This window comes from Pholis gunnellus (genome assembly GCF_910591455.1).
Source record: "Pholis gunnellus genome assembly, chromosome: 23".
NCBI lineage: Eukaryota > Metazoa > Chordata > Actinopteri > Perciformes > Pholidae > Pholis > Pholis gunnellus.
In genome coordinates, this window is record NC_136550.1 from 11,560,642 (window position 1) to 11,583,414 (window position 22,773).

The window sequence follows — 22,773 nt, forward strand, 5'->3', positions numbered from 1 at the left end:
ATACACATGATAATCTTTGAAAAGCCTTGGACCTTGAGTAGAATTTGAAATATTTATAATGTTGTGTATTTGAGTTTTGGTTGACTGGTAAGATGACCTCCCCCCCCATGAGAAAAACGCGGATGTCTCTGCTGTAGGCTATCTGATGTCTCTGTTCCTCTAGCTGCGGGTGGGTCTGCTGAGGTGAAAGAAGTGCGTTGCTTTGCATATTGAGTCCTGATTACAGACAGCAGAGCGTGAAATGAGCTCCATGGGCAGCCAGAGAGACACATTCAATCATTAGCAGCTCACTGAAACACACTCAGCGTACATTTTGACAGCTTTCGCCAGAGTTCATCAAAGCTCTCCCGACGATGGCATTGTGGGCTCAGACTTGCGCGCTTGTCTACTTAATAACATCGGCGGTAAGAGGGAGTGTGGAAAAAGAGCCGTCTCCACAGTGCAGGGAATTCCTCTACATGGGAACACCGCCGACCGGGCTGGAGCACCCCTCCCTCCAGTTCATTTGCCAACGTTACAACAAGAGGCCACGCTACATGACACTGTTCAACACTGTGGACCACATACCCGTGTACTCTGCGTACACTTTCAAACGCACAGATGGGGAGAAATGCGTGGACGTCCCATGGATGTATGAACCGCAGGTAAGGAAGGATACCCTGTTGAACACAAAGTGCTAAAAAAAAAAAAGGCTAGAGCAGCATGCTATAATTGTTTTTTAAAATAAAAAAAGAAACTCATGCAGATGTTGTGTCACCAGATTCTACTGTCCTATCCTCATCATCTCACGTGCACTGGCTCTGTCTGTCTGTCCCACACAGCTGTCCACGTCCTCTGACACAGAAGAGATGCAGCCCTTCCCGAGTGGTTACATGCACATGAATTTTGAAGATGCCCAAGCTGTTCTGGACGACTACACGAACGCCATCCTTTACGAGCGCGGCACCCTTAACCCGGACCAGCATCAGGACGACCCCGATGACAAGGCCTCCACCTACACCCTCACCAATGTCGTGCCAATGGTGCCCGACTTCAACAACAGAGTGTGGAACAAACAGGAGCACGTCATCCGCAAACGGCTCAACAACTACTGCCGCGGCACCGCTTACGTCGTCACAGGCATCACCACCTCGGGGACCATGATCCGCCGGGAGAACATGAACCGCGTAGCAGTCCCCGCGTACTTGTGGTCCGCCTATTGCTGCGTGGACTACGACCACAACGCACCTTATAACGAGCGCTACAAGTTCCCATCGTTTGCTCACTATGGGCTGAATCAGGAGGAGAACAACGAGGTGGTGGAGGTCTCCGTCCAGAAGCTGAAGGAGTTCCTCAAGAAGAAAACCTTTGTAGACCAGAACTTTCAGATCTTTGTGGGTGACTGCGTCCCAACAGTGTCCAGTAAAAACTAAATAGTCAAAACATTTAGCGACAAGGCAGCTATGTGCCATTTTCCCTTAACTATCTTGGGTCACGTTCTGTTTTTCTTCTTCTTTAATGGGGCTTTTTTGACTTGTCATAATAAGAAAAGCACAGGTGTAGCGTTAATGCTTCTGCTCAAGTGTCCCAGTAAGCCACGACAGTGACAGTGAGCCAGCATGCAAAGTACCAGACACTGATGTAGAAGCAGCTAAATGGTATTGAGCCATGATTCATTCTATTATTCACAGCCGTGCTTTTCCTGCTGTAAAATGTCAGAATGTCTTCTGCAGCCTAACGTAGGAGCTCAACATGGAATCTGTTTCACTGGTAACTGTACAAACTCAGAGACTGAGTTGTTTCGCGGCGCTCCTGTTGTACTTTGAACCCTTCATTTAGAAAAAAAACTCAACTCACGGAAAATGCAACATAAATGTACCTGCTTTGTCTAATTTGTGGTAATAAAACATTGCACACTATAATTAAACTGTCTCTGACGCCTTATTTTTTCTGTGAAATTACATAAATTGCTCATGATCACTCACAAAAGTAAAACATTAAAATGAAAATGGTATGAAATGTCCTTATTTCTCAAAGAAAAGCACTGTTTCTTTCAATGAAGATAACATTAAATTAATCAGAAATACACTCCATACATTGTTAATGTGGTTAATGACTATTCTAGGTGGAATGAAATATCTACATAGGTGTATAGAGGCCCATTTCCAGCAACTATCACTCCAGTGTTCTAATCGCCTTAGAAGACTAATTGATGATTAGAAAACCTTTGAAAACAGTTATGCTGGTGAGAGAAGCTATAAAACTGGCCTTCCTTTGAGCTAGTTGAGTATCTGGAGCATCACATTTGTGGGTTTGATTATACTCTCAACATGGCCAGAAAAAGAGAACTTTCATGTGAAACTCACCAGTCTATTCTTGTTCTTAGAAATGAAGCTATTCCATGAGAGAAATTGCGAAGAAACTGAAAATTGACACGAAATTGTCTGGCTGACCCCAAACTTTTGAACGGTAGTGTATATATATATATAATATACATAGTGTCTCGTTCTTACTGCCCTACATGAATACTACTGTCATTGATAGCCTGTTTACGCCTCACTCACTACTATTAACCGGCCCCTGGCCGGTAGGGTCCACAGGTCATAGCACAGCAGAGAGCATCGCTGCCAGAGACACAGTGAGGGAGATTCATTTGCTCAGTAGACCCGAAGCCCAAATAAACGCTTAAAGTCGCGGTTACGGCCGTGAGAAAGAGCTGTGAAGGAGCTGAGACAGACGCCTGCACAGAGCCGGCGCAGACATCTGCGCACGTTACAATGATAAGTGTCGATGTCTGTGGGAGACATGCGGGTGATAAACACGTCTGATACAGTCTGAATGCCAAACGTACAACTTGGAACGAAAGGTTTCATTTTTACTGCGAGAGCATGAAGTCAGTGTCATTTTTTCCCCCTCGGCCGTTCACAGTCATAAACTGCTCTCCATGATTGATAACATTCACTGCTTTTGAATTACTGCTACGACACTCGTGGAGCTTTGAATATATGGAAAGGACTTTACAATGGGAGGCCAGTTTGCTGGAAGTACAGATGAGGCAGGAAGGGAGATGTTGACAGAGCTGGGATAGAGGCTGTACTGGTCAGGCCGTAGCGGGTTTGCAGTGGTGTAGAAGGTCTAAAAGGACAAAACAGATTGCGGGAAAGAGAGCTTCGGTGATGACACCTGCATCAGGAAACCGTGTCTCTCCCCTGGCGGCTGTCATGGCCGTGCTGACCTGCGCGCTGCTACGCGGGGCTCGGGCCGGAGTGGTGGGGGACTTCAACCATGCGGAGCGCTGCAAGGACTCCCTCTACATGGGCACCCCACCCAGAGGCTACCTCAGCAACTCCTTCACCAAGATCTGCCAGCGGTACGAGGACAAACCCCGCTACGTCACCCTGTACGACCCCCACAAACACATCCCCATCTATTCTGCCTATACATTCAAGAAGTCAGACGGGGAGAAGAAGGTGGACTTCCCCTGGATGTTTGAGCCCCAGGTGAGTGTTCTTTCAAGCTCCAAATGTGAGTAAACTACAAGTCTGTTTTTTAGTCATAGGTTTGATCCAAATCCATTGTTGGTTGTTTTTGCAATGTATACTACATTGTATTGTGCCATATAGTAGTTAATAACATACCACATGTATGGATATAATCGTATGTCTGAAGACACAGAAGACACATATTTCATATATTTACACCTAACAAGTTGAGAGAGCTGTGGGAACTATATTACTGCTGCTACTGGCATCACAGCTCGAGATAAGCTGCTTTATTGGCTATGAATAGTATTTCAATAAGATAGTGTAGCCTTGACCATGTATGCTCTGGGATGTATTCAAATGTATCCTTTGCAAATCTTTATTGTGAATGTGGCAAATTGTCAGAATGTAAAAAGTCTATGACTTCTGTCTGCTCTCACTTTCAGAAGTAGTAAAACTACTAAATTCCTGCCGTGTTGTGCCTCTCCTTGTCTCGCTCTCCCTAGCTGGCCTCAGAGAAGAGCAGCAGTAACATGGAGTCCTTCCCCCAATCTTCAAGCATGCACATGAACTTCGAGGACACCCAGGCAGTCCTGGAGGACTACTCTGATGTGGTTCAGTACGAACGTGGCCAGCTGAATCCTGACGAGCATCAGTCTGACCCTATGGACAAAGCCTCCACCTACAGCCTGACGAACGTGGTGCCCCAGATCAGGGAGTTCAACTTGGGGCCCTGGGCGGAACACCAGGACCTCATCCGCAAGCGTCTCAACAACTACTGCCGCGGCAAAGCCTTCGTGGTCACCGGGGTCACCACCTCCGGGCACACGATCCGTCGCAACAACCTGGACAGGGTGGCCGTACCGGAGTACGTGTGGTCGGCCTACTGCTGCGTAGAGTTTGACCAAAACGCGCCGTACTTTGTGCGCTACAAGTTCCCCGTGTTCGCAGCTTATGGGCTGAACGATCGCGTCAACAACCACATGGTGGAAGTTCCTCTCAAGAACCTGGAGAAATTTCTCAAGGGGAGGATGGATGTGGATAAGAACTTCCAGATATTCTACAGCGATTGTGTGCCAGATAACTGAGATGACGTGATCGTTGTTGTAGTTCAAGTTTAAAGTGTTCAAAATGTACTTTAACACTGCGGAGAGGTACAGGGTTCTTACACTCAAAGCATGCACGCATCTAAGATGCGTTGTCAAATCTAAATATATATTGAAAGCAATAAAACGTGGAATTGATTGGAGTCTGTGTCTGAAGTTCAAATGTCCATATAAGGATTATTTTCATTTAGATTCCTCTTTATTATTCTAGAAATAATCGTTAGGTCTACATGTCGAAATATATTCAGTTTACCATCAATTAAGACAAAGAAAAGTCTTCATATTTCAGAAGCTGGAATCATAGAATCAAAGTATATTTGGTTGAAAAATGACATGATTGTCAAAGTAAATGGCAAATAAAATCCAAATATTTTTAATGCAGAGGGTGAATGATTTTCGTATAAATAGTGATGATATTGATAGTATAAGCGCTACAATCACTCTCACTACAACAGTCATGTCCAATCTAAATCCTAATCCAGATGTTGATGATCGACCTTAATTTGCAAACTCACACATGAGATTTAGAAAATGAATACAAACTAAAGCATTTACTTTTGAAGCTACAAAGGAAACCATCGAGGGAAATTGAACTTATGATTAATTACATTTTAAAAATGAAGAAATTGTTCCAAGTTCTTTTATCACAATGTTCTTCAAACACGTGGTCATCATTGATTTCATCCACAGGAGGGCATCGCAGCTCAACGTCTGTCCCAATAAGACAACGTTCTATAGCTCGCCTTCACCAATAACCACGACATCCTAAATGACAGGAATACGTCTGTCGCTTAGTTTATGTTCCCTTGTCGGCAGTCTGAGGCATACACAGATTATAAAATGAAGACTGGTCCAGAGACGACACCCTTTTCCACGCCACCCACCCCCGCTTCTGCAGCTCGGTCTTCTCCAGCGGACCTCCATAGTAGTGAGGGTCCACGACCAGCAAGTAGCTCCCGTTGTCCCCGGTGCACACCCCTAATACCCCCTTAGAGGAGTTGTCCCTGTCCCCTCCCATCATGACGGGAGACCCGTGCTTCTCAAAGTGCCGATGGAGCTCTTCCACCGCGACGTGCTCCAGCTCTGCCCCTCCACCTCTGACGTGCACCAATTTACAGGGCACATCATAGAAACAGTCAAGGACCAGGGAGGCTTCGCAAGTCCCTATCCACTCCCTGGAGCACGAGAACGAGCCCGGCTTGTCCCCCATGGTGACCAGGGCTTGCTGCATTTCAGGGAGGCTGGGTGGAGCGTGGTGTTTGTCATTGAGTGGAGAGCAGTTACGGGAAAGCCAGGAAGCCATCGTCTGAACGGTGCGGTAGCCACATCCCCAGCCCCGGTCATCGTGTCCATCACAGCCATAATGGAAGTAGAGATAGTCTCCTTTTATCTGAGAACATTTCACAGGGTCTGTAAGGGGATTAGGAAGACCGGTGTGGACGTTACTCGATAAGGTTTTGGTCTTGTTCATCGTCTTCCCGTCTTCAGCTCTACCTCCTCCCCAGTCAATCTCCTCAGATTCCGCTAACACAACGGCTGTGTCCATTTCACCTGTGTGTCTCTACCGAGCACACACTTTGCATTTAACGTACTGTATTTGGTTTTAAGTGCTTCCAGCAGTTCGTTAGTTTCATAACATGAACTATCCATCCGGAAGTCTTCTGGTGTAACTGCAATACCTGTCCCTTCGCTGCACTTGCGAGAACACTTGTTCCGCCTTAGACTTGTTCCCACTGACGGTGGTGCCTTCAGGGGCTTTTCTTCAGCTCTGTTTCATTCTTGCGAATATAACCATAACTTGTAGTTTGAAAGTTAATTTATTTTGGAACATCAATGAAATATTTACAATACATTTTCCATTAAAAAATAAAATCTGAACAACGGTTGGCTTTGGAAACAAAGTGGAAGAAAGCTGCAGTAATAATAAGCACAACATGCCGAACGTTACCGGCAAACTAGCTTTCATTAAAAGAACTAGTTGTCACGATTTTATAGTATAGTCATATAAGATAATTAATAATAAATATAGTCGTGCTTTAGGATAGCCTACAATGCAATCTATTTGTCCTAGTGTTTGAGATGTACAATGTTTTCAGCCGCCTTTGAAGATAGCATAAACTCTATCCAGTGCACGTGAGCGCAGCGCATCTCAACACACCTGGCTGTAATTCATTTTTCGGTAATCCATGAATCACTAGCTTTTAAAAAAAAAGATAAATGGCTACCCTGGTCAAATATACACAATTAGTCTCCTCAGTCATAGTGTTGCTGTCTGTGTGCCGCGTTTCCTTTGCTAAAAAAAGTGACGTAGAATTAGGAACTCTGGAAAGCGCCGGACTTGAAATAAAATGCGGAGAAGTGGAGGTGACGATAACCGTAAAGCGACGGTTTTTTGAGGAGAAACGTGTTCCGTTCAAACCTGAGAATCTTCGACTTGGAGCAAACTCAACGCAGCAGAGGTCCTGCGAAGCAAAGGGGCCGCTGTCTGACTCTGACATGGTCATCTCTGCAGGGCTGCAAGAGTGTGGGACTGAGTCCAGTGTAAGACAAAGGGACAAGGGGGCAGGGGGGGGGGACATGACAGGACATGAGAGGTCCAGAGAAAAAGTTAGCCTGGTGATAACCTCTCTAGTGTAAAGAGAGAGACACACTTTTCAAATATCTATCAGACATGGAAAGTTCAACATTGAAGCACAAATTGATCTCAGGCCTTCATGGTTTGATGCATTTCTTCTTAATTGCCATCATCCAGGTTCATGGTGAGTGGCTTGTGTATTCCAACCAGCTGGTACTGGTTCGTGCTGTGGTTCCCACCTCTGCAGGCAGTGTGATAGTTCGAGGGGCGACTGCTGTCATCATACCTGTTGAGTGCCACTATAAGAGGTAGGCCTAAGGCAGGGTGTGCCGTATTATTGTGTGAATCCTTGCGTGTAGAGTAGGAACAAAGTCAGGAGTGTAACGGTCGTCAACACGTTGTAATTGCATAAGCAGCGCCTTATCTTTGTGTGAGCACAGAAAGCAGACGGTGAATGGAGAACCGCTAACCCCAACCTGGCAACCCATGACATCCACGGTCAGTGCCTTTGGCCTTCTGCGCTTCTCCCTTCGCACCATGGCAGGTGAAATAAACACCTCAATGCCTCTGGACCGTATCAGTGGAAGATTACTCTCAATATGTGGCACTATTGTTTCTATCTGGAACATATCAAATTGGGACTGATAAAAGTTTTGTTCTCATGCAGATGACTGCAGCGCTCTGCGTAGTTCCTCGGTGTATCAGCAGGGGGAAGCAGTGTTTTTGGAGGCCAGCGTGGAGGCCCCGCTGCACCCTCCTCTTGCTCTGTTTGTCGACCACTGTGTCGCCACGCTGAAGCCGGACCCTCTCTCTCTGCCCGGCTACAAGTTTATCAGCAAGCATGGGTACATTTTGACTAAAAAATAATAGTTACTCATAATTACAACACTCATTTGTGGATAGTTCAGCACATAAAAACTCACACAACAACAAAAGGTCATTATACAGCACAGTGCTTAATCCAATAATCAGATGTAGGATTAGAGTGGATACTCTTCTATCGTGGAGTCATCTCAGCATGTGTTGCTCCTCTGATGCAGATGTCTAATGGACAGTGTGTTGCCGGGGTCTTCATCTAAATTCCTCTTAAGGAAGCAAGAGAACAGACTGTGCTTCAGCGTCCAAGCCTTCCACTTCAACCAGGAGTCTTGGGAGCGGGTAACAACTCCTCATTGGACAGGAGCCGCCAGTCCATTACTTTCTGAATTTCTAATACTTGTAATCAGAGCCATCATTTTAGCATAAAGTATGTTGTGTGTGTAATATCTTGGGATTGTTGTGTTACTATTCCTCTTGCATCTAAAGGGTATCGTTTGTCAAGCATTTCCACATTTTTAACTAATCTTTGGCCTTAAGATAATTATGATTTTGTTGAAATGAAATTCATTTGTCTCTCTCCTTCTAGATGTTCATCAGCTGCCACATGAGGGCCACTCTGAAACCAATCTCTCACAGCCACCTTGATAAAGCCTGCTCCTTCCATCGACCCACATTCAGGTTCGGCTGCCAGGCTGTTTGGTGCCCTTCAGCTGTTGAATCAGTTCATCGTGATTTTGCAGTACCGGCTCATAACGTCCACTGATGAAAAGTGTATTGGATCGTCTGTGTTATCAGGATGTTTCTCTGTCATTCAGCTGGAGAGCCACAGAGGGAGACAATGCTCTGTGTGGATGCTGTGACTCTGATGACTGCGTTGGACAGGCCGGAGAGGAGAACAGTGGCCCCACTGGACACACAACTCCACTAGATACAGGTTGCTCAGCCCTTTATTTATATCTGTTATGGAGGTTTTTATAAAACGATGACTTAGCCAGTTGTGTGTCTCCGACAGAAAAGAAGCATGAGGCGGACACAACAGTTGGGCCACTTCACACCCTGGCACGCTCCCATTGGACAGGCCGTCTGTCGGTCACTAAAGAGCCCTTTTCCAACTCTACAATTATGACCGTGACCAACGCCGGGGGAGTTAGGGGACAATAAAAATGAGTGTTGACATTTTTGAATTCTTGGCTCTACTGATAAATACTTGGAGGCACCTACAAAAGCTATTTAAAGCTCCTACAAGTTATTTTTCATAACTTTGAAGCCATGGAGGCCCTGTTGCAGCATTGTTTTACTATAGCCATCACAAAAGCGTCACAAACACCACTGCCGGCTACAAACAGAACATGTTGGCAGAAGAGATGAGTGCGTGTGGATGAGAGTGTTCTTTCTTTCTCTGTGGCACAGATGTGTTCATTATCTCCGACAGATGAATAATAAAGGATGCTGCCTAATTTTGTTTCTGTAAACTTCAGTAATTCCAACTACAACATCGTCTGAAGACTGTGTGAGCATGTAGCACAACACTTCCGTGCTGCATGCCGGCGCAGTGCTGTTCCTGTTTTGACTGAGGACGCTCTGAAACCAAAACTCAGTCGTGCCTACTGCGAGGAAGTTGTACCTGACCCCTGGAGAAACAAACGGAACAACACAGACCAATCTCCACCCTGATGGTTTCATGTCTGTGCATTATACAATAAACATGAATTTGTGAATGACGTGTTGAAGTTACTACAGCAGGTTGTAAATCTATTGTTCTTTAGTTATCTCAATACTGTCTTTTCGTTCTAGACATACCAGACATTTTCATCATGACTGACGAAGGTGTAGGTTTTCATTCAGCCATGAAAAGTCATTGCCCCGAAAACAAACCCATGAGGAATTTCCACAAAGAGGCCGAAGAACTACATTACATTACAGTCATTTAGCAGACGCTTTTATCCAACGTGACTTACAATAAGTGTATTCAACATATTCAAGGGAACTACTAGTCAACAGAAGTCATAAGTACATCTCCTTTTTTAAACAAGCATCTAAGAGCATAACCCAGAGCAAACGTACAGAAACAAACAAATAAAATAAGTGCAACGAACTAATACGAATACAATAAGTGCTAAGAGGAAGGCTCAGGGTAGCACTTCTTGAAGAGGTGAGTCTTCAGCCTGATGAAGGATGGGCAGTGACTCCGCTGTCCTGATGTCAGTGGGGAGTTCATTCCACCACTGTGGGGCCAGGACAGAAAACAGCCGTGACCGGGACTCTGAGCGACGGGGGAACCAATCGCCCCGAGGCAGCAGAGCGAAGTGGTCGGGGGCGGGGGTGTAGGGCTTGACCATGGCCTGGAGATAGGAAGGAGCTGTTCCTTTCACTGCCCTGTAGGCTAGCACCAGAGTCTTAAACTGGATGCGAGCTCTTACAGGGAGCCAGTGTAGAGCACGGAGAAGGGAAGTTGTGTGGGAGAACTTGGGGCGATTGAACACCAGGCGAGCTGCAGCTTTCTGGACAAGCTCCAGCGGTCTGATGGCCGATGCCGTGGCTCCGCCAAGTAGTGAGTTGCAGTAGTCCAGGCGGGAGATGACAATGGACTACTACAATGGAACCTAAAATATCTCTGAGGCAACAAGCGCACTAGAATAAACAGACATTTGAGTAAGAATGGGAACGTTACGCAGCCGCTATGTATCCCCTGTCTGCAGTAGAAGCACTTGTCTAATCCTGTGAGGAAACGTGACAAACCAAATGGGGAAACCTAGTTTTCACTTGGCAGTGTCTTGTTTCATGACAGCAGGGCTACAACACTTACGGATCCCCGTCCCTGAAAATAAGGCACTGCATTAATGTAATTCACAATTCCATTTTAAAGAAGATCTATTCTAGACCTAGAATATACTGGTTACAGTATAGCAGTCACATCAACTTCTGTGGTGTTGGGCTTTGTTTCGTAATGTTTTAAGCTTGTGCTTTTGAACAGATGTAGGACTAGTTATATATGGAAATACCAAAAAAATAAGGTTCTGTGTCAGAAGACTTTAGGATGCATTGGTTCTGTTTTGATATAGTATCATGCATGCATAGATGGAAATACAATGTACAGGTGAAATGGGGTCAAATGTCTCATTGTGCCATTTGATTATGTTCAACACTAGAATTAGTTTCTATTTTAAATTACTTGTGTGAGCAGAACTGGACAGCGGCTAAGTGAAATAATTCTTAATAAATAGTTTCCCTATGATATTTAAGTTATTGGGCATGCTCACCTACCTCCTCACCCCTCGTATCAGTTATGTGGTTAGTGCTCTGCTGTGTTGTTGTATCAAATATTGTGTCTCGTGTTAAACTAGAGTGTGTGATGCAAGTATTGGTCTTGGCATGGCACATCAGATGTTTGATGTTTGATGTCTCCCCTGGTTGGAGCCACTCAACACAGACAGGGAACATTGAGGTCCTCTCTATTATCCAATTGCTTGCAAACTGATCCAGTGTGCAACAGAGATCTTGTCCTGATAGTGCAACAGTACATGGATGCAAACAAACATGCATCACTGGATACTATTCCAGATCCCGTTCATATTGTCACAAAGAGGGCAGTTGACTTCAGCGCCTTAGTTAAGATTAACCTACTGCTCTGGATTCAAACGCAGCTCGGACTTTTAGCTACATAGGGACAGAATGAATAATCCTGGAGTTTTAGGTTCAGGTTTGTAGCCATTTATGTTATTGTTTAGCTTCAGAAAACATTCACTGACAACGCATTCCATTCGTTTTCCCTATAACATCCGGTTTTGTAATACAGTATCGCCGCTAGAGCATGATTAACATCATTTATGGTTATGTTTCGGGACTCAAACCATTTGGTTAAAAGTCCAGAAAAGATCACGGTCTTGGTTAAATATCGAAACTGAGGTCACAACGATGGAGAGTGGAAACAAGGGAAGGACACAAACAGGGGTTCAGTTGAGGCAGTCAGGTAGGCTGCTAACAGCTGGAACACACTGGAAGCAGAGCAACTGAGGAAGACAGGAGATATGCAATGAGAAAACAAGATGATGGGAAAAAAATATATAATACATGTAGTGTATTTGTGAAAAATTATTAAATTATAAAATAGCTATAACTTTGTGATTCTGTTTAGGCCAGCAGAGAAGGCTTAGCAGGCCCGGACAGTCCACCAGTAAGTCGTTGAACATGAGTAACTCCTCCAGGCAAACTAAGAGAAAGTCCCAACTAAGGAGACATTTTGTGTGTGCTACAAGTAACAGAAGTGAAAGGTTGAGTTGGAATTTAAAACCTGCAGCCTTAAGCTGCATAAGCTGCACAACAGTCAGGGCCAGCAAGTCAGGGAAATAGCAGACAGGACAGACAAACGTGGGGGAAGAGTGTGACGTGGAAATGACAAGTGATGAGAGGCCCATTGCATAATGGAAGATGTGAGGCTAGGGGCAGCGGGGCAACAAGAAGAATGCCAAATACAAGAAAAAGTCGGATGATACCGCCAGATAATGGTCATGTCTAGACGGCTAGCCTAAATTTGAGAAACGTTCGCCAGATGGTTGAGGTTTACATTAGACAGAGAGTCTTGCGAGGGTTTCTGCACATTTTCGCAAATCGAGGAAATATTTGACTTAATGCAAAGTCTTGGGTGGCAAAGGTGAAAAAAAGAAGACAGCATTGGTTAGGGAAAGGCTGTGATGTTGTTGGGGTCAGAATTGATGGCAGGTATGGTTCAACAGGGCGGGGAGAAACTCCAGCGATAAGGTTTGCTGTCCTGGAATGCTCCGCCACACTTGTGGTTATCGCCATGGGATCACATTATGTTCAATAGAGGGATACAGTTCATGTCACTGTGGATGCCTGAAAGCTGAAACAATAACTTCCGACCTCGTCAGTGGCTACTGTCTTGACTCCTGCCTTGGCTCCTGTGTCCCTCACAGACAGTCCCCCCCATTCTTTTATGTCAGCTTCCTGTCTTGTGTCGCGCCAGAGGAGTAGACCTAGCTGGCCGCGAGCCCAAAACTTGGATGAGAAAGCGAAAAACAAACAAACACAAACACACACACAAATACATGTTATACTCCAATATACAACAGCTGTGCACTTTCACTTCCTTCTATGAGAAAGCTTTTCCCGCCTTATGTTTTTGGCATCACCCCTGGCCGTCTAAGGATTGTTTGGGTTTGTGACCAACTGTGCATCACCCCTCCACTTTTAAATCATCCTAAATTCAATGACCGAGTCCCATTCCAACCACGGAGTCATTGTGACTGGACTCCCCGGCCCCCGCATTCCCCACACGTCCCTCGCCTCCCACCCAAATCCCCATGTCCTGGTCCCGGAGCATGGCTCAAAGCACGTACCTTGTCTCCCTCTACTCTCTCCCCGTCATGTTGGCTCAGACATAAGCAAACAGCCCTTTGAGCAAATAGTGCAACCATTTTTTTTGTCAACACTGCCTTCAGCTTAGGACAGCGGTGACCATGTACTACTAAAGCTCACTCATATCAGAAGCAGTAATATATACATTTATAAGAGAGAGTCTTTCACCTATGAGAAGAATATTCAATACATATTTTAATACCTGAAAAACTATTTATGTTAGATGCATATTAGTCCGAAATTGTTGGCATTTTGGCATCATAATGTTGAGAATGGAAAGAAGGTAAAAGAGCAGAAATATTATTTGATATTTCATTATGTATACATTCATATCAGATACAGTATAATGTTGTTCATGATTTATTTTCAGAACATTTCTATATTTATCATTTTATTTAACTTGCGTACACAAGCATGTGTACATGCACCTTACATACAGCAGGCTTATGAAATAGTAACTTTTATCAGTGTTTCCAAGTATTTGTGGGTCACTTGACCCACATTGCTTGTTCGCTCCAGATAATGCATATGCAAACATTTGTTTTACTTCCTGCGTGATGCAAAAGCCTCATGTAACCCGTGGACGACGCCCCCTCCTCTATGACACATAGATGGCTGTTACAGGACATTTCTAGACGTTTCCTTTACTCTGGCTCCAGAGGGGCGTTCATGGGTCAGGTTGGCGACATGGGACAGAAATAGGCCTGCTTGAATTGCAGAGATGAGAATGGCTTTATGCCATCACTGTACTGCATGCTGTACATGGACTGATTCCTTGAATTAGCACATTCCTGATGTGTTTTGATGATGGCACAGAAAAGTCATCGCTACTCCTCGTACCTGGGTCAGTGTCATATAAAGTTCATTGAAATGATTTTACTCTCCACCCACAAGAGGAGGTCGGGAGTATTTAAACTAAATGTAATTAATTGTAAATTGCATTGTATTCTTGCAATGGAACCTTCTACAGCTAAAAGAGTTGAAATATGTCTTGGATAGAAGCCACCCAACAGGCTTTATGACGCTCGTGATTTTAAAATTACAGACTGCAGTCCCGTGACATATTTCTCTTAAGGCACTAATATCAGTGTGATGAAACAGTAATGTTAAAGAACAGGACTGTCATCAGTTAAAACGTTGTATATATTCAGAGCCTATATTGTATAAAGGTCTTTATAATTTTGCAGATTTCCTCACTGACTTCATTACAGTTGAAGTTTTCTTAGAGCCATGTGTCTACTGGCCATCAGGCAAGGCATCCATTAGAAATGTTCCTTCTTAACAATGGCCAGAGAGACAATTCAGCTCATCTGCCAATATACTGTCGATCAAGCATGATTGATAATGACTAAGACCCCCAGAGGAGGTGATGGGAGGGAAGTGTACACAACATCTTCATAATGACCCCTCTGAGGTGCGGAAAACTGGAACCTGAAAATCCGATTTCAACAAATCCAGTATACAAAATCTGTCTGAAAATCTGACAATCTTTGACAATATAGTTAAAAATGTCCACAAAACAATATTAATATTATTTTAAGACCATTTTATGCCACTGATCTAATGATAATGTAATGGCATATAAATACATTGGAAAAAAAAATCTTGAATAATTAAAACATAAATAAACTCTGAGACTCTTGAGCTCTCTAAAGGTGTTGTTTCTTCTGGCATCAATTGGCTAAAATATGAGTTACATCCTTATGTGAACAAACAACGGGGAAAATCAGGGTCGGCAAAAATGATCGATGTCATGACGAAAACGTAAAAATGATGAAGGTCGTGTCGATATAATATACGATAACGGAGTATTTTCACATCCTCCTCAATGCCGTTTACAAAGAAAAAGATACACAAGATGTCACCTGCAGAGCGTGATTAAATATCTACATATTATAACTACAGGCTTGCCAGCATAACTATCTGCAGTAGACAGCTCATTGACACCTGTTATACATCATTCATCACTTTGGACTCTTAACAATAATAACATAATCAAAGTATAACATAAAGGTCTAGCAGCAGCAGTGTGTAGTGTAACATGCTTTTCCATTAATTAAATGATGCAGTCACATCAACTTTATGATAGCACCTGCTGTCTTTCCCTGAGGAAATGAAAAGAACGACCTTGAAACGGATGGGTAGAGAGCAGGAAGACGTTTAGGAAGCTGGATGAGTATACGTCACTGTGGGAAAGAGGGGCAGAGGGGCAGAGGGTGTTCAAAGTGATGGCAAAGTGCGACTAACATGTACACGCTCACTGATCTGCTGCCACCAGTATACATTTTAATCTCAAAGTCAAATTTCAAATTGTGAAGAAGTTCGATTGATGTCAAATCTTGATTTCTGTGTGGCCTCATTTGACCCGTGGCCGCTGGTTGCGTCCTGGCATGTGACACAAGTCATAGTTCTCTAATAAAAAACTAATGCTTTTGGCAATCAGGACAAAATAGGCCGTTTGAGATCTAATTTCAATATTCACAATCAGTGTTTTGAAAAGATATCACTGAAATGAAGGTTTCTAAAAAACCATCCGAACAATGGATGGGAAGTCTCCGCACGGCGTCTTTTTTCTAAGACATTATTTACTTATTTGGGCCAAACGTTTTATAAACAGGGACAGTCTATTATTTGGATGACAATGAAAGAAAACAGTTTGGCCTTAAGGGAGGAGGAGGTAGATTAGATTGTCATAGAAACAATGCGACTTTATTTTCAAAGTCATCAATAAAAAAAATCAAACGGGATCAGTTTTTAGAAACACCTACCGGATAAGTGCAGGAGATCCACAAAAGAGCTTCGTTTCCAATTAAGCGGCAATAGACGGACCTATGGGCCAAACCACGAGGACCCTGTGAGGGGCTATGCGGACACCGCTATGGAGTTTCCCAGTGAGTTATGGACATGATTTTTTTCTCCTCTGTACACCGGCTTTACTAGTTAGTCTATTTTCACGCTTTACGCAATGGGGGGACTGCATGCACGGGTTGATGTTTTATCGCTCACCGTGGTGCGTAAAAAGGCGCGTCCTCGTACTTGCGGACTATCACGTTATCTCTTTATCCCTTGAGGAGGTAAATAAAATGTTTTGCCAAACACCGCAGTGATGCAAAGTCTGGTACGTGACTGCTCTCAGCAGCAGCACACATGCTGTTGACACGGACCAACACGCCAGTCGGGCGAGCGCTGGGACCCGCGCGCTTGGTTGCACGTTGGACTTATTGGATGCAGTGCCTTTAAGTTGAGCCGTACAGTTTGTGCATTTGTTTAAACACACGATGTTTCTTGAAAATGCTGCACCTGTTTGCGAATGTTGCAGAAAACGAATAGAGGTAAGAGCGCCTGAAGCATTGGGTCTCGTGCGTTACTTTGGTTGAAATACTTGTGTGCTGCGTCAGTCTGTTTGCGCAGTATTTTTGAGCACGTTTATCACGTTAATGATATTTCATATGTGGACGTTGGCGTGCAGCTTTCTTGGAAGTGGCACTAGACAATATATTCCCATGAACTGCGGTCAATGAATACAAACATGAAGCTGTAAAAGAGTGAGGCAGAAATCAGAGGGCAGCTTTTCGGAAAATAGGCATTCATTCCGTATTTAAGATGGTTTAAAGTATTTTTGATATGGTTTAAAGCCTCTCTGGAGGTCTTTTTTTTTGAATGCCCATTTTCCGAAAAGCTGTCCTCTGATTTGTGCCACAGTCTTTTCCTGCATGCTTCATGTTTGTATTCATTGACCGCAGTTCATGGGAATAGTGTCTAATTTCTAGAAAGCCTCTGTACATTAGGTTGCACCGCTAAACTATAATCCTTTCAATAGCCAAAAAATCCTGTACTCCAAATTAATCCAAATGACAGGTGACGACGTGAACAAAGTGGGGAAAAGACAGTATTCAGTTTTAAAAAGACAAAAGCAAAGCATCATGTTGGTCTTGGACCTCACAGAGTTGAGCAAGGCACTAAATCAGCTGGAGTTGCGGGTTTGATTCCTACTAGAGATGTATTATTTCCTGTTGCTGTAAGCCACTGCAGATACAATGGTCTCCTGAGGGAGTTTCTTTTTCTGTCTTGTCCACTGGGCAAAATACATCCTCTGTCATTATTCTCTAGCATGACACAGCAGACTGGGAAGTTGAGGGTACTGAATGTGAAAGCTGAATCTGCAGTTTTTGGCGCAGTGGTCACATACTTATGTCAGCAGAAAAGAGAAAAGGGTTATCAAGGCTATAAGGGATTACAGCGAAGCCGGACAGGAAATTATGTCAAACCTGTGTCATCTGATATAGCTACTTATTTATAACTCTGCACTGTGTGATGGGGAAGACCTTTTTGTTGGTCTAAATTGCTGAGCTCTCTCTGTGCACCTGCTTGACACAACTTCGTGAATGGCACATGTCTTTTTATTTATTGGTTTATTTGATAAGGGACAGTGCCCATTTATAAAAACATTGCTGTAAATGCGCCAGAGTTAGCCAGAGTTTTCATGTCGTCCCAATGTTACAAAGTAAACCTAAAAACAGAATATAGGAATACATTTACAAAGATACGCAATATTGACCCTTTACAATGCGTGCAGAAACAATGAAAGAAGTGACAATATTAATATAAGTTGTATCATCATCCAGAAGACTCAAGTGTCAAAAGCATCAGCTCACGTGAGCATCTGGCCATCTTTCCAAAGCATCATGTCACACACGCGGAGTGAAGCTTGCCATTATCCAAGGCACTGTCACATGGGGACTACGGCTTCCGATTGAAAATAGCAACATGGTTTTGGCAGCTGATGTTGGCAGATAAAGGTGTTAACCTTCAGTTTGGCCATCGTCCTGGACTGTAAATTCTACCAGAATGTAGAGCGGGAGAGAGAGAGAGTGTGTGTGTGTGTGCACGGTTTAGATTGATGCATTCTCACGTAGGCAATGGCTAAGGTAAAAAGGTCAGCGACAATCCTCAAGCTGAGTCACACACACTTATATGAAGTTATTTATAGTGGCCGCGTTTTTTTGGAAAATGACAAATGTCAAGAGTGTATGGAAAGGAGGCCATGTGCAGACATCACTTTGCCTCTGAAACTGCTGTATGATTTATTATAAGGTAAAGATAATTTAAACCCTGGGACCAGATTGTTGATCTGGAGTTTTGCTCCCGACCAATAACATAGAAAGATGTAGATTGTATAAACTTAGAGTCTCATATGAGGCCTGAAAAAGACCATCTTCACATGGATTTCAAGTCTGTGCTTCAGTTTGAAGTGGACACATTTACAAAAGTCTACTAGTAAATTTACCAGCGTCTCATTAAAGAGGAGCAGCCACCTACCAGCCAACTGTGTGAAAAAACAGGCCCAGTAGTAGGACTTATTCCCTGTGTCAAACGCTTTGTAATTCAGTATTCATTCCCACTCTGCTTGTATTCATTATCCGTATATAATACTTTTCAAAGAGCCTTTGAATGACACATTGAAAATGCATGTCCACAAGTTCTAGTGAAAGTCACACCCCTGACGACCCCATCTGTGTGCATGCATTGGTGTGTGCATGCTCCTATTTACTAGATGGTGAGTCTGCAGGGATTATAAATGCTTTCCCAGGGGAACGAGGATTCTGTGAAACAGAGGGCTGGTACAGTTTGGTCCTATGTGTCATCGACGGTCTGCTCCATGACGTGAGAGTAAAGGGGGCATGGAGGTTAAGATGATTACACGATTGAACTCAGTGGTAGCAAACCTCCAGTATTAGCTTAACCTTTTTTTTTTTTTCGCTGTTCAGATTAATTTGTTCTCGTTTTCTGGGAGTCTGGGGACTTAATGTAGCCTGTATTTGACCTGTCTGCCCGGAAGATCTGCTTTATTTCCTATCATCCGTCTGCGTCACACGTCCAGGCTTCTGTGAAAGAGCGCATTCAGCATGTGGCACAGAGGAACGAGGCCGGATGCCCACATGACCCACAACAGCAGAGCCACTCTCATTGCATCCTTGGAGTTCAGTGTGCTGCACTCTCCAGAAATATTGTCTACATCTCTGAATAAAGCGGACTAGCGGCCCAATTGCAGAACCACCCTGCTCTAAATAAGTGTGAAACAAGGACACAGTCATTTCTGCACTGTCATGATATCGGCAGGTTTCTGTTCAGAATCCAGGATATCACATGGTGTCTTAGGCGTGTGAAACTAAATGAAAGAGCTCCTGCTCAGTCATGCTGATTTCACATGATGCGGCTCTAAAAGTCTGTGATTGTTTGTTTGAGACACCTACGTATGTCCAGAATAGACTCATATTGTAATATGATGTTCATCAAAGACTGATCCCTGAGCCGCTTATTCATCCAGATAACAGCAACGCATGCAAGCAAAGGCACAGTATCCCAAGCAACTCAAAGGGGATTGTTTAGTAATTGACCTCTGACCTCACAGCAAACAGAAATATGGGATTTTGTTAAGAAGATCAATAATCTGCAACATTATTTGTTCGCATACATACTTATCTGAAAAGCTCTGGATCCGAATAGGCTATAGGAAGTTAACGGCGGGAATGAAGTATTTGTAGACATCAGATTCAAAGATAGGAATCATATGTCATTACCCCTGAAGGTCGGACCGTACGTGAGACGCATGAAAAAAGTGGCCAGATGTGTTTTCACGTGAAGCCTATAACGATGAAAGACCTTGGCTGACGTCACTAGATGAGGGCGGTGGGTCGAGTGGAGACGTATTACAAAAGACACAGTTGTTCCTAAAGTCTTGTGGCGTTCGTACGTTCACGATCTGAAAAAAAAAAAGAGACCAAATGAGAAGTGGACTGCTTTCTAACGTGCCCAGTCAAATATTTTAACCTGTGGAAAGGAATGCAAAAGGAAAGGCTTTGGTTGATGGTTACGCTCTGTTTTTCTTTAAGCTGCACTCAAAGAGATGCCGGGAATTTACAAGTTGGTGGAATTCAAATGAATCACATTTCTTCGAATGGTTAGTTTGTGAAGGAGAGTAATGTGTCCTTAAATCATGGATTCTGTCACAGGGTTTTAATTCCCACCAGTAGCTATAACTGAGAGGGCATTTCATTAGGAATCATCGCACATGGTCTAGATATACAGGAGCCGGTCTGTGTATAACTGCATCAATTTGAAAGTATTAGTATTAATGAAAGTGAAAACACATCCTGAGACTGCCTCTGTTCTGCTTCTTGGCTGTACCGTGTGAACCTTACGCTGTGTGTCTGGGTACACACCCGTCCAGGATTTAGGAAGCTGCAGTTGCGTGAAAAGGTTTGAGTAGTGTTTGACTGTTCTTAGATTTCCGCATTCATCTCGATACAACTTCGACTGGTGGGCAGAGGCGAACAACCGTGAGGCGGTATTTCTAGTTTTCCTTCTGTGTTGACGTGCAGCAGCATTTGCGTGACTGTATCTGTGTGTCTGTTGTATGTGGCAGGACTGCTTGCCTTGCTGTTGATGGCGTTGGAGTGGACCCGGCCAGGCCTGCCGTCCCCGCTGAGGCCGATCTGTGACCTCAGGGTCCTGAACCATTTCATTAAAGAAGCACAAGACGCAGAAGTCGCTATGGTGAGAGGAAAACGTATGCACTCGGACCTCAGGGTCTAGTTCTTCAGAGATAGTGTGGTCCAGGATATCAGCCATACTGAACAGTCCATGCAGCACTGGATAGACGAAGCCTAAACACTAACATCACGCCTTTCTTGTTTTTCTTAGACGTCATGTCAAGAAGGATGTAGCCTGTCAGAGACTGTCACTGTTCCCCAAACCAGAGTCGACTTTGATGTCTGGGAGAAGAAAAATGTAAGTAACTGAAGCAAACAGCTGTGTTCAAGCAGCCGACAACAGATTTAGATCAGCTGTGAAGTGTAAGTCCAGAGACATTTGCTGCCTTTGGGTGACCAGGAACTCTACATAACCAAAATCACCTGCCTCCTTTGTTCTGTATGGCTTCCATAATGAAACTCTGAAACTCTTGTCCTCTTTTCTTTTGGCAAGGCATTAGAGCAAGCCCAGGAGGTGCAGTCTGGCTTATGGCTCTTACAACAGGCCCTCAGCTCGCTACGGACCTCAGTCACCAACACAGCACTGCACAGCCACATAGAGAACTCCATCACAAACCTGCTCAGCATCAATGCTGTGCTGCGCAGCCTCAACATCCAGGTGAGATACAGCAGGTTCAGAGGTACAAAGTCAATGTTTACCGGAAGCCCTTTGTCACCTTAATGGTGTGAAGAGAATCCGAGAAAGGAAGTGCAGCAGCAAGATTTTTTTATAAGGTCTGTTGCTTCTTTCTTGTAATTAAATGGTGTTTTCTCCGGTAATAGAGAAAGGGAGGGACGTCATGGGACATTCTCTAGAAGTGTGACCTTAAGCCTTTCATATAAGACTGTGGGCGCTGAAGCTGCTGCAAGAGTTTGTTCTTAAAGTTGTGGCAACGCAGTCTTTAGATTGATTCAGGACCGAGCGGAGGCCTTGTGGATAGACAAACTAAAGCTGAATGCACAGCCTGTGTTCTGGCTCAAGGATCACCGAAATAAAGGTTTCGTCATCGGGAACAGTTAACAGGGTTCTCAAACATGAAAGCCAAGACGAATATGGAATAAAAAAGAAACAAAGTTTACAAAGCCTGGGAAGATTATAAAGACATGATCAACATGAGAATATTTGTTTAGGACGGTCCGAGATAAGACTGCTGGGGAGATTGTGTGGATGTCCAGAGTTTTAACTTTACAAGCCAAAGGAAATGCCATGAAACGTGTCAATCAGATGCCATTTTTTTGGGGAAAAATACATTTCCCAAATTGAGACAAGCGCAACATGTTGCTTTGTATTTGTCTTTTAGGAATACACCCCACCAGCGAGTGCAGTGGGGCTTGAGGGAACGTGGAGGGTGTCCTTGGCAACAGATTTGCTTCAAGTCCACGTCAACTTCCTGCGAGGCAAAGTGCGCCTCCTTCTGTTGGATGCACAGGCCTGTCAGCAAGACGTCAGCTGATCTCCCAACTCCAGGCGGAGCTCATTTGTGTTTCCGAAAGGCAAGAGGAGGGACTCGACACTGTTGACCTGCACGCTGGCTGCTGGAAGCAGCGTGCAGAAAGAGAGAAACATTGAAGCCCTCCTCGCGTGAGGGGGAGGACGCTGAAAGGAGAGGACAGTCCCAGCTGGGCTTTTGGATGGACTGGAGATGATTGCACCTTGGAATGTAGACGTGAAACATGGACACGGTGAAGCACACACACTGACCAAAATGAGGCCTGTGGGAAGCACCGCTCCAATCGCTGGTCTACTGGCACTCTCTTGCACTTTGTGTGTGGATGTTCTTCTGTGTGTGTGTGTGTGTGTGTGTGTTGCAAGTTTAAATCTGTACGTAGCGTGCATGTGTGTCCGTTTCCAGTGAGTTTGACCCCGACACTCACCTCTTTGGAGTGAATTGTGGAGTGAAACA

General features: G+C 44.2%; 4 protein-coding genes across 4 annotated transcripts; 3 read left to right on the forward strand and 1 right to left on the reverse strand.

The window, feature by feature from the left end:
• The first annotated feature begins 296 nt into the window (after positions 1-296).
• LOC306714387 (endonuclease domain-containing 1 protein-like) lies at positions 297-1,856 on the forward strand. Its single transcript, XM_079184411.1, has 2 exons — positions 297-644; positions 822-1,856. The coding sequence occupies exons 1-2, from the start codon at positions 354-356 to the stop codon at positions 1,410-1,412; spliced, it is 882 nt and encodes a 293-aa protein (XP_079040537.1). The 5' UTR covers positions 297-353; the 3' UTR covers positions 1,413-1,856.
• A 1,182-nt stretch (positions 1,857-3,038) lies between these two features.
• On the forward strand, positions 3,039-4,698 carry LOC306714660 (endonuclease domain-containing 1 protein-like). Its single transcript, XM_079184738.1, has 2 exons — positions 3,039-3,479; positions 3,968-4,698. Exons 1-2 carry the CDS (start codon positions 3,156-3,158, stop codon positions 4,547-4,549), a joined length of 906 nt encoding a protein of 301 aa, XP_079040864.1. The 5' UTR covers positions 3,039-3,155; the 3' UTR covers positions 4,550-4,698.
• A 174-nt stretch (positions 4,699-4,872) lies between these two features.
• ufsp1 (UFM1-specific peptidase 1) lies at positions 4,873-6,218 on the reverse strand. The gene has a single exon (XM_079184421.1). The coding sequence runs from the start codon at positions 6,111-6,113 to the stop codon at positions 5,364-5,366; it is 750 nt and encodes a 249-aa protein (XP_079040547.1). The 5' UTR covers positions 6,114-6,218; the 3' UTR covers positions 4,873-5,363.
• Positions 6,219-16,647: 10,429 nt separating this feature from the next.
• On the forward strand, positions 16,648-22,323 carry epoa (erythropoietin a; the record flags this gene model as incomplete). Its single annotated transcript, XM_079184457.1, has 5 exons — positions 16,648-16,669; positions 20,764-20,894; positions 21,042-21,128; positions 21,324-21,488; positions 22,171-22,323. 5 exons carry the CDS (start codon positions 16,648-16,650, stop codon positions 22,321-22,323), a joined length of 558 nt encoding a protein of 185 aa, XP_079040583.1.
• Between the last annotated feature and the right edge of the window lie 450 nt (positions 22,324-22,773).